The sequence below is a fragment of the Leguminivora glycinivorella genome, chromosome 4 (assembly GCF_023078275.1).
Source record: "Leguminivora glycinivorella isolate SPB_JAAS2020 chromosome 4, LegGlyc_1.1, whole genome shotgun sequence".
In the NCBI taxonomy this organism is placed as follows: Eukaryota; Metazoa; Arthropoda; class Insecta; order Lepidoptera; family Tortricidae; genus Leguminivora; species Leguminivora glycinivorella.
Window position 1 is genome coordinate 13,368,699 of NC_062974.1, and position 16,339 is coordinate 13,385,037.

Here is a 16,339-nt window from a genome sequence, read left to right on the forward strand (position 1 = left end):
GTGGTTTAGGGAAAATGGAACTAGTTTCGATTTCCCATGGGGCTGTTTACTTAGAGTAAATAGTATTATTAGTGAAATTGATTTAAGTTGTTATACATGTTCTGTAGGTACATATGTACCTAATAACTAATAAGATGAAAATACATCAAGCAGATAATTGGAACGACAGTGAAAAGCTTGTGTGATTGTCTCGTTTTCAAATATAATTTTATATTTGGTGAGTGCCAACAGTGATAATGTGGTTTTTTGGATACCTTTTCAGTTAATTAGTTTTCTTTTAACATACAGTTTACATACATACATACATATAATCACGCCTGTATCCCATAAAGGGGTAGGCAGAGCACATGAACGACTAAGTTTCAGTGCCACTCTTGGCAAAAAGGGGTTGAAAGAAATCCAAATTGTGACATTGCAGTGACAGGTTGCCAGCCTCTCGCCTACGCCACAATGTAACCCATATCCCACAGTCGACTTCTACGACACCCACGGGAAGAAAGGGGGTGGTGAAATTCTTAACCCGTCACCACACGGGGGTCACATACAGTTTAAAATGCCTTAATACAATTTTATATCTTTCATAAGTACTATTGACCTTTCCGAACAATGTAAGTATTCTGATCATGAATAAAAGAAGGATAAGTACCTACATCAATGTAATCAGCCGTAATCGGCACCGCGTATATACGGACATACCTACATTTTGTAGATAACACTAAAAGAAGTCCTTTGTTGAAGGTAACATATACCCCGACCCACATTATTATATTAGTAATTAGTTTAATTCGTTCCGTTCGCCGGCCTCGTTCCAATACCATTGATCCCTGGGGCCCGTTTCTCGAAAGGTACCTACAAGCCTTGTATTACAAGTGCGCGAACTGTCAAATCGTATGGGTTGTCATGGAAACACACTTGTAATACAAGGCTTGTACCTTTCGAGAAACGGGTCCCTGGTCGATAGATAGACTTTATGGGGCCAAGATTCATAGTAACTGTAGCTAATCCGAATCATGAATAATATTTATCCTATGAAATGCTTGTAAGTAAACATCTAAAGTAGATTACCTACCGTTTTAGACAGTAGGTAAGTAAGTTTTCTTCTCAAAATATTATTAGTAATCGGCTAATCGGAGTTGTGGATGCCGCATGCCGCGCTGTGGCCTACCTATATCAAGTTGAAATAGACTTCAACAATAATAATAGTAATATCAAGGATGATTATATGGGATTTACAATCTTTAAACTAAGAATCGTACCTCAATTTTTTAGCGCCACCTATTAAATACTATCATACATAACTACACGGATGATAGTGATGATACCTACAAATTTATTTTATTCAAAATGTGTATTGACGTGATATCATGATATTAAAGAAATTGTGATTTTGGTCACATCCAGGCTGCGAAACAGCGCCGTCTAGTTTAAACCTTAAAAGGCCCATACATTTCAGTGGTACGCTTTTTTGTATGGGCTTTGTCAGTCCCGGTATAATATTGTCCTTGGTAATATTGATACAATTTAAGTCCGCGCTACCTTTGAAACGACAATAATGAAAAAAAAATTAGGGAATTTCCACCGAGTGGCAACCAAACTCCCGATCACGAGCTATTATCCTAATTCGTGAGTAAGAAACAAGATAGGTACTAGATACTGTAAGACGGTAATCGGGTCGGGAAGGCGAGCGGTGCCGAAGCCGAGCGCCCCCGTGACCCGAATTTTCGCAATGACGTCACAGCAGCAGCCCCAGCATGTGGGTCATGCTCCAGCCGCCTTGCCGGCCTCCAGATACGCCGATAAGATAACACTGACACGAGACTAAACATGCATAACCTACACCTTTACTTGATACGATACGACTAATTGAAAATCAAAGAGCCGATTTTGGAATTTCTAGCGCTGGATTTCGTCACAAAATTTATAAAAAATAAATAAATTTGTGAAACGATTTTCTGAAGTATGAGTGATAGGAATTAGGAATATATAGTAGGTATTTACTAGTACGTTGAAAACTCCTTACGATTTAAGGGCCATTTTTTTAAAAGTTTCCCCACTTTCTTTGGATTTGGCAATTTTTATGTGATTTCCACTCTGAATTACGAGCTCTTTCAATCCTAATAGGAGAAAAAAAGTGTCCCAAGGTTTTTTCCCATTCCGTTACCATTTTGTATGGCGGTAACGGAATGGAAGGTTTGAAAAATGTATGGAAATTTTGGGACATTTTTTTCTCCTACCAGGATCGAAAGACCTCGCGATTCTGAGTATGAATCGCGTAAAAAATACCCATGTTAAAAAAAAGGGGGGTGCACAACTTTGAAACAAAATTTCCCTTCTACGTCTAGTACTTAGTGGATTTATCATAGAAAAAAAAATCATAAAGTCGAGCATTCGAAATTCAAAATCGCCCCAAGGCTTAGATAGAAATTAAATTCAGAACATATGACGTTCCAGCTTTTAATGATGACCATTCATTTCCCGCGTCTGCCTTAATATATGTATAAGTACCCGTTTTGAATCTATTTCCGTAGTACCTACAGAAAAACAAGAACGACGAACCGTGTTTGCGCAAATCAAATACACATGTTGAATGCTATCTGTTGCGGCGACGGTAAAGGGGCCTTCCACAAAGCTGGAAAAGGCAAATCATATTTTACCTGGATTTGATTAAATCCATTATTTAACACTTGAAACACAATCCTGTCCTGGTGGTAATAACTTTTTTAGTTAGGTATATCAAAATATATTCGGAAACAATGTTAGAAAAATCTATCATTAACATTCAACAACCTAACATTTAAAACTAACAAGGCACCTAAAATATGAATATAAAAAACAATAAAGTTATTTTTTGTACCTATTAAAACGTGTGCTTAACTTGGAGTACAAGGTCGGAACTGACGTCAATCAGATTTCGTTATTGCAGCTAGCGGTCGTCGTTTTTACTTCTTTTTAGGGTCCCGTGGCTCAAATAGAGAAAACCAGGATCCGCTACTTAAACGTTTATACTTGTCTATATAAAGATTATGTAAAAAGTTAAAAACCTTACAATTTATTATTAGTAATTTAGAAACCATTTTCTCTCTTTTTCAAAAACATGTGATTCTAACCTAACCTAACAGTCGTATTAACGGTGAAACGGTATCAACATCTGAATACCTAATCTAGAATCAATAGGTACAATAGTTTGATACCGTTGCGCTTATCTGATGTTGACAACAATCACCTACCTTTTGAACCCGGAAAACGGAACCTTTGTATAAACCTAGATAACTGGCTTACATTCTTTGAAAACAAGGACCAACCTTTTTTATTTTTGTACAGTCGAGATAACAAACATCTTTACAACCCAACATTACAAATATATGTATATACAACCTTATTAGTGTCATTGCCTTAGAGACTTGTATTGTACGATACAAGTGCGTAAAAAAGGAAGTTCGAAACGAGTGGCGATAAATTGTTTGTTGTTGTTTTAAATCGACGCGATTTACGATATTCCCTTTTCGCACGTGTAGGTATCGTACGACATTTTCAGTACATCTGTAGCTATCTAGCCATCCGAAGTTTCGACCTGACATAATATAATTAACCACTTCTCGCAGATGGTGCTATTTTTTGGCACTAGTGCGCAAAGTGGTACCTACTTCATGTGCCTTTATCAAAACTTCAAAGGGCCACGTGCGAAAAGGAAATTGGTTACTCATGTCGATTTAAAGCACTCTCTTCGGTCGTATCGCCAAAAAATCGCCACTCGTTTTGAAGTTCCTTTTTTCGCACTTGTATCGTTCGTCTTTTGGCATATTGGTTTGTAAAGATCCTTGTGAACTCGACCATACCTAGTGGTTTATAGTCTCTCGCATTCCATTGGTCACATGACACGTGTAGGTACATTGTAGATATATCTTAAGCAGGTGTTCATAATGGACATTTAAAATCCCTAGTAAAATTAAAATTGCTTGTTGTCTTCTTTTTGCTAAGGTACAGCGGGGCAAATCTCGACTGGGGGACACTTGTAACTGAACCATTTTTTCCATTATTACAATATGATGTTGAGTTCTAAATGTATCCACTGAACACGCCTACCATATTTAACCGGTGGACACTCTAAATAATAATGCAAACATTGTAAAACATGGAAAAAATGGACCAGTTACATTTGCCCCCCAGTCGAGATTTGCCCCGTTGTACCTTACACATATCTGGTATGTACCTATTTATATTGGGTTCTAAAAATAAGTACTTTTCTTATTAAATATTAAATACATGTGAGTATTATGGCATTTCTGACTGTCTTGCATAATGTAAGTCCCTCTTTTTCCATGAACTTGGTGGCCTTTGTGGCTATAGGATTGAACCTGACGATGGTAATTTGACCGACCCTGAACTAAAATAATTTAACTTTAAGTAATATAAAATTTACTCGTACCTAGTAATGATTCAAAAATAGTGTATCAAGTATTCTGGCGGAATCGTTCGCATCGCAATGCCATATTATTATATACCAGGCTACCAGCTCCTCGACCACCATAAATTATGTCAACCGGAAGAAACTTTGCGATTTCTGCAAAAACAAAAACTTGTGCACGCCGAGACCAATGAGCGATGGTCTTTTACCGCCTATCGCATAAAAAAGAAAAAAAAAGAAAAAAGCACTTACATATGTGCACTTTGTACCATAATAGCTCCGAACCAGATGAAACCCAGTATAGGTACTTACATTTTTTTCTCGATCACAGCTTGAAACAGTTCATTGTGTTTATCAAGGCTTTTTTCGAGATCAATGTACTAAAGGCTAATAATGGTATTAGATTTTAGTACATTAACCCTTTTTAAACCTTTGAACTTGTTTGAAATGCACAGAGGCCATAGGTATAATATTGGGCTGTAGTCGCGCAGGTCTGCAGTCAGTTTCGACGGTTATTTTTTTTAAATCTTAACTCTTAGGTACTAACCATCTTATCAATTATGGGCTAGAACAAAACGGCCTATCAAAATTATCAAATAGATAACTAGATAAGCTATCTAAGCTACAGTACCTATCTAAAGTTAACATCATAATACATTTCATATAAGAAGTCAGATAGGTACACATTACTTCACTAGGCTCAGCCTGTAACATGGGAATTCTACATTCCCACGTTAGGGGAAATACCAGACGAATCCGAAACTTGCGTCTTATTTTAACTAAGTCAATTATTATTAACACGGGTATTATGAATATAATTAAGGAAAATACAATGTTTATTATACCATAACTAAGTTCAAAGTTATTTATTTACTTAGTTTAAAAGTTAAGCTTGAGCCTGTACTTGACAAACATCAAACTCGATCGTATGTTTGGCTGTTTTGTTTGATATTTGCCAGTGATCAGCATCGTTGTCGGGTTTTTGTACAAATTTTATAGATGTTTGTGATATTGACACGTTCGCCAATCATGGGGATATCACATTTCTGTTCGGTGGTGTCTGGCGTGAATTTGGTGTTTTTAGCAAACACCAAGCGTGTGGAGCCGATATATTAGGAAACTTACTTTACGATAATTTTTTTTTAATTAAAGGAAAAATGACAAAATTCACACCTGTAGGGCTAGCTGCCACCTTTTGAAACACAGATCCAATTTCATTTAACGATGTTTTTCTGATTACTTAATATAAAAGTGTTAACATCTGTTATTGGCTAAATTAATGGTTTCTTATGTTATAAATTTCTTTTTCAGTACAGATGGTGTTTTTTTACGCACTAGTGCGAGAAGAGGTTCATTATATGCCAGGTCGAAACTTTGAAGGCTCATCTGTACTGAAAAACGTCGTACGATACACGTGCGAAAAAGAAATTCGAACTTCCTTTTTTACGCACTTGTATCGTAATGTACTATTTTGTATTGATTGCTGTGGATGCCCCAAATAAATAAAAATAAAATAAAGTGTTTAAGTAGGTATTTAATTATGTTATTTTGTCCCCAGGGCTCAAGTCCAGAATGCTGCGTAGACAGCGGAGGGCTCGAGAGCAGCACGCCGGGCCCGCCGCCCGGTCCGCGTTACAAGCTGGCCAGCGAAGGATCCCTGAGAGTCTGCTCTTTCCAACACACCCGCACTGTCGTCGACAAGATCCTCGCGGCAAAGTTCCTGCGACGCTGGGAGACGCACGTGCTCTGCTTGCAGGAGGACCATATCGTTTCTAAAACGGTGAGTCATTGTTACATGCGCGGATCCAGGGGGGAATTCCTGTAGTTCCAGCACAGATCGTAATGCCCTAGCTGACAAAGCAAGCGCGGATCCAGCTTCGTGCCCAGGGGGGGGGGGGTCACGTGGTGAAGGCCCAGGCCCCAGGGGGGATCACGTGGTTTATTTGTATGGCCAACCTAGGCTCCAGGGAGGGGGGGTCAACGAAGCTGGATCCGTGGTTGCTTTGTTAGCTAGGGCAGTACGATCTGTGCTGGAACTACAGGAATTCAAAATCCAGACAATGAACTGACCAATTAAAGAAGACCACTATCGAGATTACTGTGTTAGTTTTATGACCATGATGTTGATGTACATATTGCATTAAATATTTACCTAATAGTTTTCTCAAAAACGTAAAGCCTGTGTCAAATAAAATTGTCGCCTTTTAAAAACATAGTTGACGGAGACAGACAGTGCTATTATGATTATGACGCTGCAGCGCGCTGTATGCGCTGTCACAGTTACTTGGAAATTTAAGATCATTAGATTATCATTATACTGAAACAAATCGATGGTTACTCATAAAGACAGACTGAAAAAATCTAATAAAGACAGACTGATAAAATCTAAATGAGTCATCGCAATATGCTAGTTTATCAATTTTCATTACGTAAATGTACTTATATGCACTCATCGTAACCAAACTTATTTTTTATTCTCTAAGCACCTATAACAACAAACGATAACATTCCAAGCCGCATAGAACTACAATACATCTGGCGAGGGTGCTTATTCTAATGCGTTTAAAATAGTGTGATGTGGGACGTTGAATGATACAACAGACTTGGAGTATAGGTCTATAATGTGTAGAATAACATAAGTGACATCTTATATAGTAGACGAATACACGTGTGTGGGTAAGGTGTAGTACACACACTACACCTCCCTTCTTGATGAAAAAAAAATGATTAAAATAAGTTTTCAAAAGTTAATCATTTTTTTTTTTGGTAAAATAATTATACTTTGATACATTTGTTATAAGAGTATAATTAGATCCAAAGATAACTACGATATAAAAATAGTGTTTAACAAAGTATAGTAAAATAGTCTATAATATAAAGAATCTGTTTAATATTAACCAAAAATATACCAACACAAAAAGAAAAACCAGTTTTTTTTTTCAGAGAAAAAAAAATTGCATTTAAATTCAGATCCAGTTTAAAGATTTTTTTCGATTTTATAAAGCACTGTGTTTTTTTTTTTTTTTGACGAAATAAAACAAAACAATAATAATATAGCTACAGTTATAAAGTTGAAACAACGGATTTTTTTTTATAGCTATTCGTAAAAATAATATATGTAATTTACACAACCGTAATTAGAAAAACAAACAATTGCAACTTACAAGTTAACACGATAAGACAAGTTTATTTACTACATAACTAAATGTATAATACTCTCTAATTAGTAATAATCACATTTTTAAATGCCGTAGTGCATTCGTCAATACACTACGAGTCGCATGTCAAGTATGTATTACAATACATGTTTTTGTCCTTGGTACCATTTATTACATTTGATATTATTTAAGTTTATTTGTAACTTGTATTCATTGTTTTACATTTGTATTTTAGTATGACGCGTCTATAGTTAAGAGTACATGTATTATATTAATTTTATTCAACATTAAATATCGTCATAAAGTGGCATCTTCAATGCTTCACTTAAATCAAGGGTCAAAGGTACGCAACGCTTGCATTCGTGGTCGGCCGACTTATCAATAACAACATATTTATTTGCTCAGGGTACAAGGATATTTTTTTTTTTTAAGCGCGCACACATACAATATATTTCTCATACAGGCAGTTCTTTTAACACTTCCTTACATAATAACCTTCCATGTGTCCAAGGAGTCTTCACGATTGGTACTCGACCGAATCATGATTAGATCTCCAAGGATTCCCTAGCCTGCCTTGTACCCTGGCGTACCCTTGTTAACCTAGTCGCACAACACCGCCTCTCGGGTCATTGTTGTTGCGATAGGTATATTTTATTTTACGCAATTTCTTTCACATTTCATTCTTACAAAATCAAAACGTTAAAACCCCAATCACGCAATTACACACCGCGAAAACATCAACATTATAAGATTTTCCGCAACTCCTAGTTGATCAGGCTAGGTGTCCAGAAAAACTCAAATGTTTTTGCTTTCCATTCCATTTTAAGACAAAAAAAAAAAAAAAACATTATTTCACGTTACAAACCTTTCAAAGTCATTCATTTAAAACCAACGTTAACTCTTTAGCACTTACCTTACCTGTACTTCTCACAAAAAAACTCCGACCTTTACAATATCTCGCTGTTATATAAAAGTCTTGTCAAGTCATGTCAATAAGCTCAATATTTATTCATATTTTTTTTTTTTATATTTTGTCAGAACCGTGTAAAAAAAGTCTAGTCCGATACAAAAACAAATTGCTCATTCGTAAAAAACACGTAAAAATAACATTAACTTATTTATTTTAAGTAACTTTATTATTTTGACCTACTTCAATATGTTTAAATCTGAAATGTACCTATCGATTACTTTAACATTTAATTGTATTACTAATATACTTTAACCAATCTATGACCTGACAACTATGTAATGTGAGCTGAAATAACAGACGGCGCCTACCGATCCATAAAAGGAGTACACGCGCCGCCGTCATGCGCCATAAATGCATAAAGAATGAAAGTATGTCTCTATAATTGTTCTTGTATATCAAATCAACAAATTGAAAAAGTTTTTTTTTTTTTTAACACACACATTACATTAATTTCGTTATAAAACGGAATTTTATATGGGTCACTTAAAAAAAAAATCTGAATCCGTTGCCTAATTCGTACATTTTTTGTAACTATTCTTGATTATATCACTTACCTAACAAAACCTTAGTACTTAAAACAAACACAAAATATTAGACATAATTCGATGTCCTTTACATATAAGACACAAATTGTTCACTATTTTACTTTTATTACACACTTTTCCACATTAACGTTGTATTGTCCTCGCTACTCGCCTGCCCAGGACCTGAGATAAGGCCATGAGCAATCCATCCTGTGCTGGCAATGCCGGAATATACTGGCTGTGCCAGCATCTGCGTCCAGCGACATCACGACACCAACAACCCCCTGCTGCATACCATCCTTTTATCCCTTATTTCACTGTGTTTAAATTGAGCCAGTTTATATCACTTACGTTCACATTCGTATGATAAGTTCGTACTTATCATGAAAAAAGTATGTTAACATCACCTCTTAACAAAGTCTACGAACTTTATTTCTCGTCCGGAATTGAACACTGAATTTACACTGTAGGTAATGCGTCCGAAGTCACCGATTTTTATAACTTTTTTTTTTAATGAGAAAGTTTCACCAACCAAATTCACCGAAAATATAAATTTCAATAGTCCACACTGAAGTATTATAATAATCCATAAAGTGTCCTAAAATATTTTTTTTTAATTATAATATCCTTGGCCTTGGTTGCAATGGCGCGGCGCGGCGCGCCGCCAGTGCAGCACAAGGCCGCACTGGCAGGATCGCCATGTGATGTGGGACGTTGAATGATACAACAGACTTGGAGTATAGGTCTATAATGTGTAGAATAACATAAGTGACATCTTATATAGTAGACGAATACACGTGTGTGGGTAAGGTGTAGTACACACACTACAATAGTATTTTATGCAACAGGCATTTATAGGAGGTCAAAAAAGACGAGTGGCGTGGGTAACAATTTGAGGGGAAGCCGAAAATGGTTATTAAGACGCCACGAGTATTTTTAGGGTTCCGTAGTCAACTAGGAACCCTTATAGTTTCGCCATGTCTGTCTGTCCGTCCGTCCGTCCGTCCGTCCGTCCGTCCGTCCGTCCGTCCGTCCGTCCGTCCGTCCGTCCGCGGATAATCTCAGTAACCGTTAGCACTAGAAAGCTGAAATTTGGTACCAATATGTAAATCAATCACGCCAACAAAGTGCAAAAATAAAAAATGGAAAAAAATGTTTTATTAGGGTACCCCCCCTACATGTAAAGTGGGGGCTGATATTTTTTTTCCATCCAACCCCAACGTGTGATATATTGTTGGATAGGTATTTAAAAATTAATAAGGGTTTACTAAGATCGTTTTTTGATAATATTAATATTTTCGGAAATAATCGCTCCTAAAGGAAAAAAGGTGCGTCCCCCCCCTTTAACTTTTGAACCATATGTTTAAAAAATATGAAAAAAATCACAAAAGTAGAACTTTATAAATACTTTCTAGGAAAATTGTTTTGAACTTGATAGGTTTAGTAGTTTTTGAGAAAAATAAGGAAAACTACGGAACCCTGCACTGAGCGTGGCCCGACACGCTCTTGGCCGGTTTTTTCACTCAGTTAAACACCGTTGCATACAATACTTTTTCTACGACCATGCACTTAGTTTTTAATAGTTTTCTTGAATAACTTTTGTAAAATTCACACTGTTTCCTGTATTTTGACGCAAAGGTTTTCACTGTCAGCTCAGGTGCCCTAAGCCTTTCCGCGCACGCGCGCAGTATCGTTGTAATAATGCGTTGCCATGGTTTCAGAGCCAAATAATGCGTTTTCAGTTTTTTCGATACTGCGTGCATGCGCGGAAAGCCGGCGGACGCTGGCTTTGGGGAATAGACTTTTATGTAGGGGTTTAATAGTTATTTGTTATACAAGGGAGCAAAGTTGTATTTTAACCGAGTGTGGTATTGCAACACGAACTAGCGAATGGATTCTAGGGTTGAACTACGAGCTAGCGAATGGATTCTATGGTTGAACCACGAGCGAAGCGAGTGGTTCGAAAATAGAATCCTGAGCGAAGCGAGTAGTTCAAAATTAGAATCCTGAGCGTAGAGAGTGTTGCAATACACACGAGGTAAAATAAATTTGCGTCCCGTGTGTAACACATAACTTTTCATCTCACTAAAGAGGAAACACGCAATAAAAACAACTGGTACATAATTGCACAGAAATAAGTCAATTTGCGTTTGGTACAATTTCCACGATGCACCGACCGACACCACAAAAGTTTCAAATTAAGAATCAAGAAGAAAAATATATTTGGGTGCGTTCCGTTTCACGCGTTTTGAGATTGCAATGTTACTTAAGGTGCTTTCTGAATAAGTACAATGGAAGAGTCAAAAATACAATTTATTGTACGATTTGTGGTGTTTTATGGTAAAATCATGTTATAAAATTGTTTGAATTTTATGTTTTTAGTCGGATACAATTCGATATGAAATTATTTTTACGTTCGCATCACATGATTTGTTGAGACAATTTAAGCACAGGGAGAAAATTGTCCTGTCTGACATACCTTTACAAAAAATTTTATTTAAAAAAGTAACTAATGACACGTTCGGATTTCTAATATTCTTTGCACTCTTGTGGATAAAATGCGATTTTGCTATCTGTTTTTAAAGAATAAAAAAGTCCTTTCCGAGCTAGTGAGGTGAAAAGATCTATGCACGACCCTGTAAATGACGAATAACATGTTCGGGAGTAGAAAAAATATTAAAATGTTATCGATACTATATTGGTTAAACTTGGTTAAACACATGAGTATCGCACACCTACTCGTACGTTCTTATCACTAAAATCATATTGCTAGATTCGATTTTCGTTGAACATAATATATCCCTTGTGCAGTTATGAAACTTTATTAAACTGCACAAAGTGTACACTACTTGCTTATCATCCTTTCATAGTCGATAAATTAATTCCGTGAAAGTAGATTGACGCAAGTAAGACGCATTAGACGCATTAAAAACAGTACCTACAGTAAGAAAGGTTTGTAGATAAAACCGGCGATATTTAAAAATTTAAAGTGGTTGGAGCTCGTAGCACAAAAAATTGCACAATGGCAAAATATAGGTACACTAACAATTGATAGAAATTTTAATCGCATACCTTACTAAAAGGTACCTTTAAAATATACAATACAAAAATTCTTGCTGTAAGTTACGTAAGATAGATTATGTCCCACATATCCCTTCTAAAAATAGGGTACTTACCTACTATTATTTTTCTGAATTCAACAAGACTTAAGTCGTTTTATGAAACGAGCAGATAGAAAATGTATAAAATGGTATTATATAGACACACTCACTAAAGACTTGAACTACAATTATTTGTTTATTATTTTTAATGATTTATGTAAATACTAAGCAAGACAATGACACTGTTTTTAAACTATCTGATTGATATACACAACACTTGATGCATTTCAAACATACTTCTATGATGCTATTGAGTCAGGGGATCGATTTTTGAATTTCGAACGCACGAATTCACCGTTCGAAAGTCTGTGGAAAACGACGTAATGCTATTTTTGGGAAAGGTCGGCTAGTAATTTTAAAACTAGTGGTAATGACCACTCGTTTTCGATTCTGTTAGTGGAATTTAAATCGCTATTTAGTAGTGGAGATATTATTGAACGAATTTCACGAAATCGAATGGCCGAGATTCAAAAATCGGCCCCCAGGTTCCGTTTAGGTATCGTCATTTGTTATAACGCGTCATGAATTTAAAGGAGATAGTCGAGCCACCAGTTTATCATCGCATTTATTTTACAGACTTCGATAAAAATTATATTTATTACGAAAAACAATAAAATATTTGGCTTAAACGAAACGAATAGAAAGGCATAATAAAAATACCGTATAATATGTTGTTTATTCCTGTGATTCAATATAAAAGCTTTACCGCAGTCAACTTCTTCATCAGCATTGGCATAAGTCACACATACGCTAAAATGAAACGGATCAGAAAATCTTAAGATATTGCAAATTGGCCAGGGAATGAGACTTAAGTTAAGAAATGACAGAGACAGAAAATCATCAAAGACAACATAACACTAAACATATGTAGGAGGTTTATGGAACGGATATTAACACTTACACTGCTAGGTGTTAGGGTTTTGGCACTTTAGTCTGTAAAGTTTTATTTAAGTTCTATAAAACAATTATTTGACAACGCATCAATAAAAAATGTGCTAGTAGTCACATCATAAATAATACTTTCACGTAACAATAGAATTTTTAAATAGCCTGTAATCTTCTTACCATCTGAACAAACATAAATATGCGTCAATCCGAAAACAGCATTACTCACCACATAGAGTGTGTGCGTATGTTACAGAAAATAGTAATCAATTATACATTCTAGAATTGAGAGACATTTGTTTTGATAAATTTCGGGGAGTAGTATACTTTATTATCATACCTAATAATATTTTATGGAGTTGTGACAAAGGTCTCAACCCCCCCCCCCCCCCGTGCCTCAGTCAATCTGTGTAAGAATGTCCTATAATATATTTATTTATTATATTTATTTATTTATTTATAAATGTTTTAGCCATATTTTAGAACCTCTTATCATATCGCGACATCGTTGCTGTAGGTACTTACGAAGAGTAAGGGCCGGACAGACAGACTTCAATTTGTATGGGAACTTAAGTCAGCGTGGAGTTAGCACAATAATTTGCATTCGGGTTGCAATAACATGTGCCTAAACATGTTCTTGAATACGAAGCTATTGTTGATTTTACCCCCGAGTGATTGGAAATGGGATATGCATATAGGCAGGGTTGGGCAAAATACTGGCCAATAGTATTTCAAATACAAAATACTAATTACATTTGGAAATGTATTTCAAATATAAAATACTAAATACTTTGGTGACGGGTATTTCAAATACAAAATACAAAATATAGTGTTTAAAAAAATGTATTTCAAATACCAAATACAAAATATAGCGTTATAAAATACAAAATACTTTTGACTGGTAAAGGATTACGGATGAGAAAGTTGTACGATTTTGCAGTTCAAAAGTAAATTCATATAAATATTAACTTGATATCTTTTTTTTTAGAATACTTAACTGTTTATTAAACTTGATATCCAGGATATCATATCCTAAGTTAGATGGTATTCATATTAGAGTTAGGGCAGTTAAAAATTTAAAATAAAAAAGCTGTGGCTATCGGAACATGGATGACTTGTTTGTAACTAGTTATAGATACTATATATAATTATATATTTATTTACTATATATATTGTTATATATTCTTTATATTTGATGTACCTTTTATTCCAATTTTATTTTATTATTTTTGTTTTCGTCTCTTTTATATTTTTATGGGCTTTCCTATAAACTGTTGTACTAAGTGCTATATTTGTCTACCATTCTTCATCACGTTTCACCTACTCAAAGGTTAGCTGGAAGAAATCCCTTAAAGAGATAAGTTCGCCTTTGTACTGTCTATCCTGTATCATATTTGTGTTTTGTGTTTTGTACAATAAAGAGTTTATACATACATACATACATACATTATAATTTGATATCACGTTTAATAAAAAATATTTCATTTATTAGGTAAATTCTACCAGCAAGCTTAAGACATCAAGTTAAAATTTGTATGAAATTTCAATTTCGCTATCTGTTTTCGAAGAATAAAGAGAGTTTTTAGAATTGGTGTAGTGAAAAAAAAATCATTCAAACTCTATGGAAAAACAATATCAACGCGCCAAGATAACAAGGTCTACTTATGAAATTAAAGGACAATACTTATAGGTAGGCATACGCAGAATTTAACAATAAACTTAAACGTTTCTTTCAATGTCATCCCTTCTATTTAATCAGTGAATTTACTGATAACATGAAATAGTTATTTGTTATACAAGGGGGCTAAGTTGTATTTTAACGCCGAGTGTGGACTTTAAAAACGAGCAAGTGAAAGGATTCTATAGTTGAACCACGAGCGAAGCGAGTGGTTCGAGAATAGAATCCTGACTTGCGAGTTTTTTAACACACGAGAAGTAAAATACATTTGCACCCGAGTGTAACACAAAACTTTTCCCCTCACTGTAGCGAGGAAACTACAACGCAAAAAAATGCGTTTATCACTGCTTCCAGTAGTTCCACAGGTGGTAAATCATCTTAATTACTAGATTCACCTACTTTTATCAATTTTAAAGCAGTTGATTTGACTTTATTCAAGGTCAAATTACTTTACCCACTAGTTGATAAAATGCGTTTTTACCCGCTGGTATTTAAAGGACAAAACACGTGTTTCCGAGCTAGTGAGGGGAAAATAATGTTCATACTTCTTATCAGTATACTTTATTTTATAAGCTTAATTTTAACACGTTGCAAGACTAGGTTTAGCAATGACCTGTGATTGGACATTTTCAAAAATTGGGACCCAAAATTAGTGAAAGTTGTTAACAAAAATTAACTCGATGTCAGTTTTGTGACGACAATTATTAAGCTTGAAATTTCGAAAAAAAAATTGCTTTTATGTTAATTACATAAACTATAAGCAATAATCTACATTCAGAACATGAAAAAAGTTGGTTTTTAGACAAATTTTATTCTTAATTGTTGTCACAAAACTGACATGGAGTTAATTTTTATTAACAAGTGTCACTAATTTTGGGTCCCAATTTCTGAAAATGCCCAATAAACGAAACTTGAAAAGCTTGAAACTTGGTTTTTATGAATTGAATAAAAAATTCCCTTTCATAAAAACCAAATTCCTAAAAGTATTGTCCGATAAGTTCCGTCTAGTTGGCGAGTGAATGTATCCAGAGTAGTGGCAGTAGTAAGAAAAATGTCATGACCGCGAAATCAACTATCAAAGTGATGTGACACTTGTCGCTGACAGTAGTGACAGTGACATTTGACGTTGACACTTGACATTGTTGCCGTTTTTAATATATCACAATCTCCTAAAGGGACTATAGGACTATCACACAGTTAAAAGCTATTCAGAAATGTATTTTGTGCAAATGTATTTTACAGCCTTGAGTATTTCAAATACAAAATACTAAATACATGTGTCATGTATTTGAAATATAAAATACAAAATACTTAACCAAGCAGTATTTGAAATACAAATACAAAATACGTATTTGTATTTTATTTGAAATACTGCCCAACCCTGCATATAGGGCAAGGTGAGAGGGTGTTTATTTGTTCATGTGGAATTCTAGAAATGTTGCCAATTCTATAAATATTTCAATATATTAAAACTATAATACCTGAATATGTGATATACTTGTAAAACTAACGCGATGTATTAATGTGAGTACATCCGTATATTTAAATATTATGGATA

The 16,339-nt window shown here is 35.0% G+C and overlaps 1 protein-coding gene across 1 annotated transcript in view; it reads left to right on the forward strand.

Moving 5' to 3' along the window:
• The window catches only part of LOC125225088 (C-Maf-inducing protein-like), a 104,801-nt gene that overhangs the window by 61,344 nt on the left and 27,118 nt on the right, over positions 1 to 16,339 (forward strand). Inside the window, exon 2 of the mRNA XM_048128621.1 lies at positions 5,964 to 6,185. Coding sequence (XP_047984578.1) covers positions 5,964 to 6,185 — 222 coding nt within the window. The remainder of the gene's footprint in view (positions 1 to 5,963; positions 6,186 to 16,339) is intronic.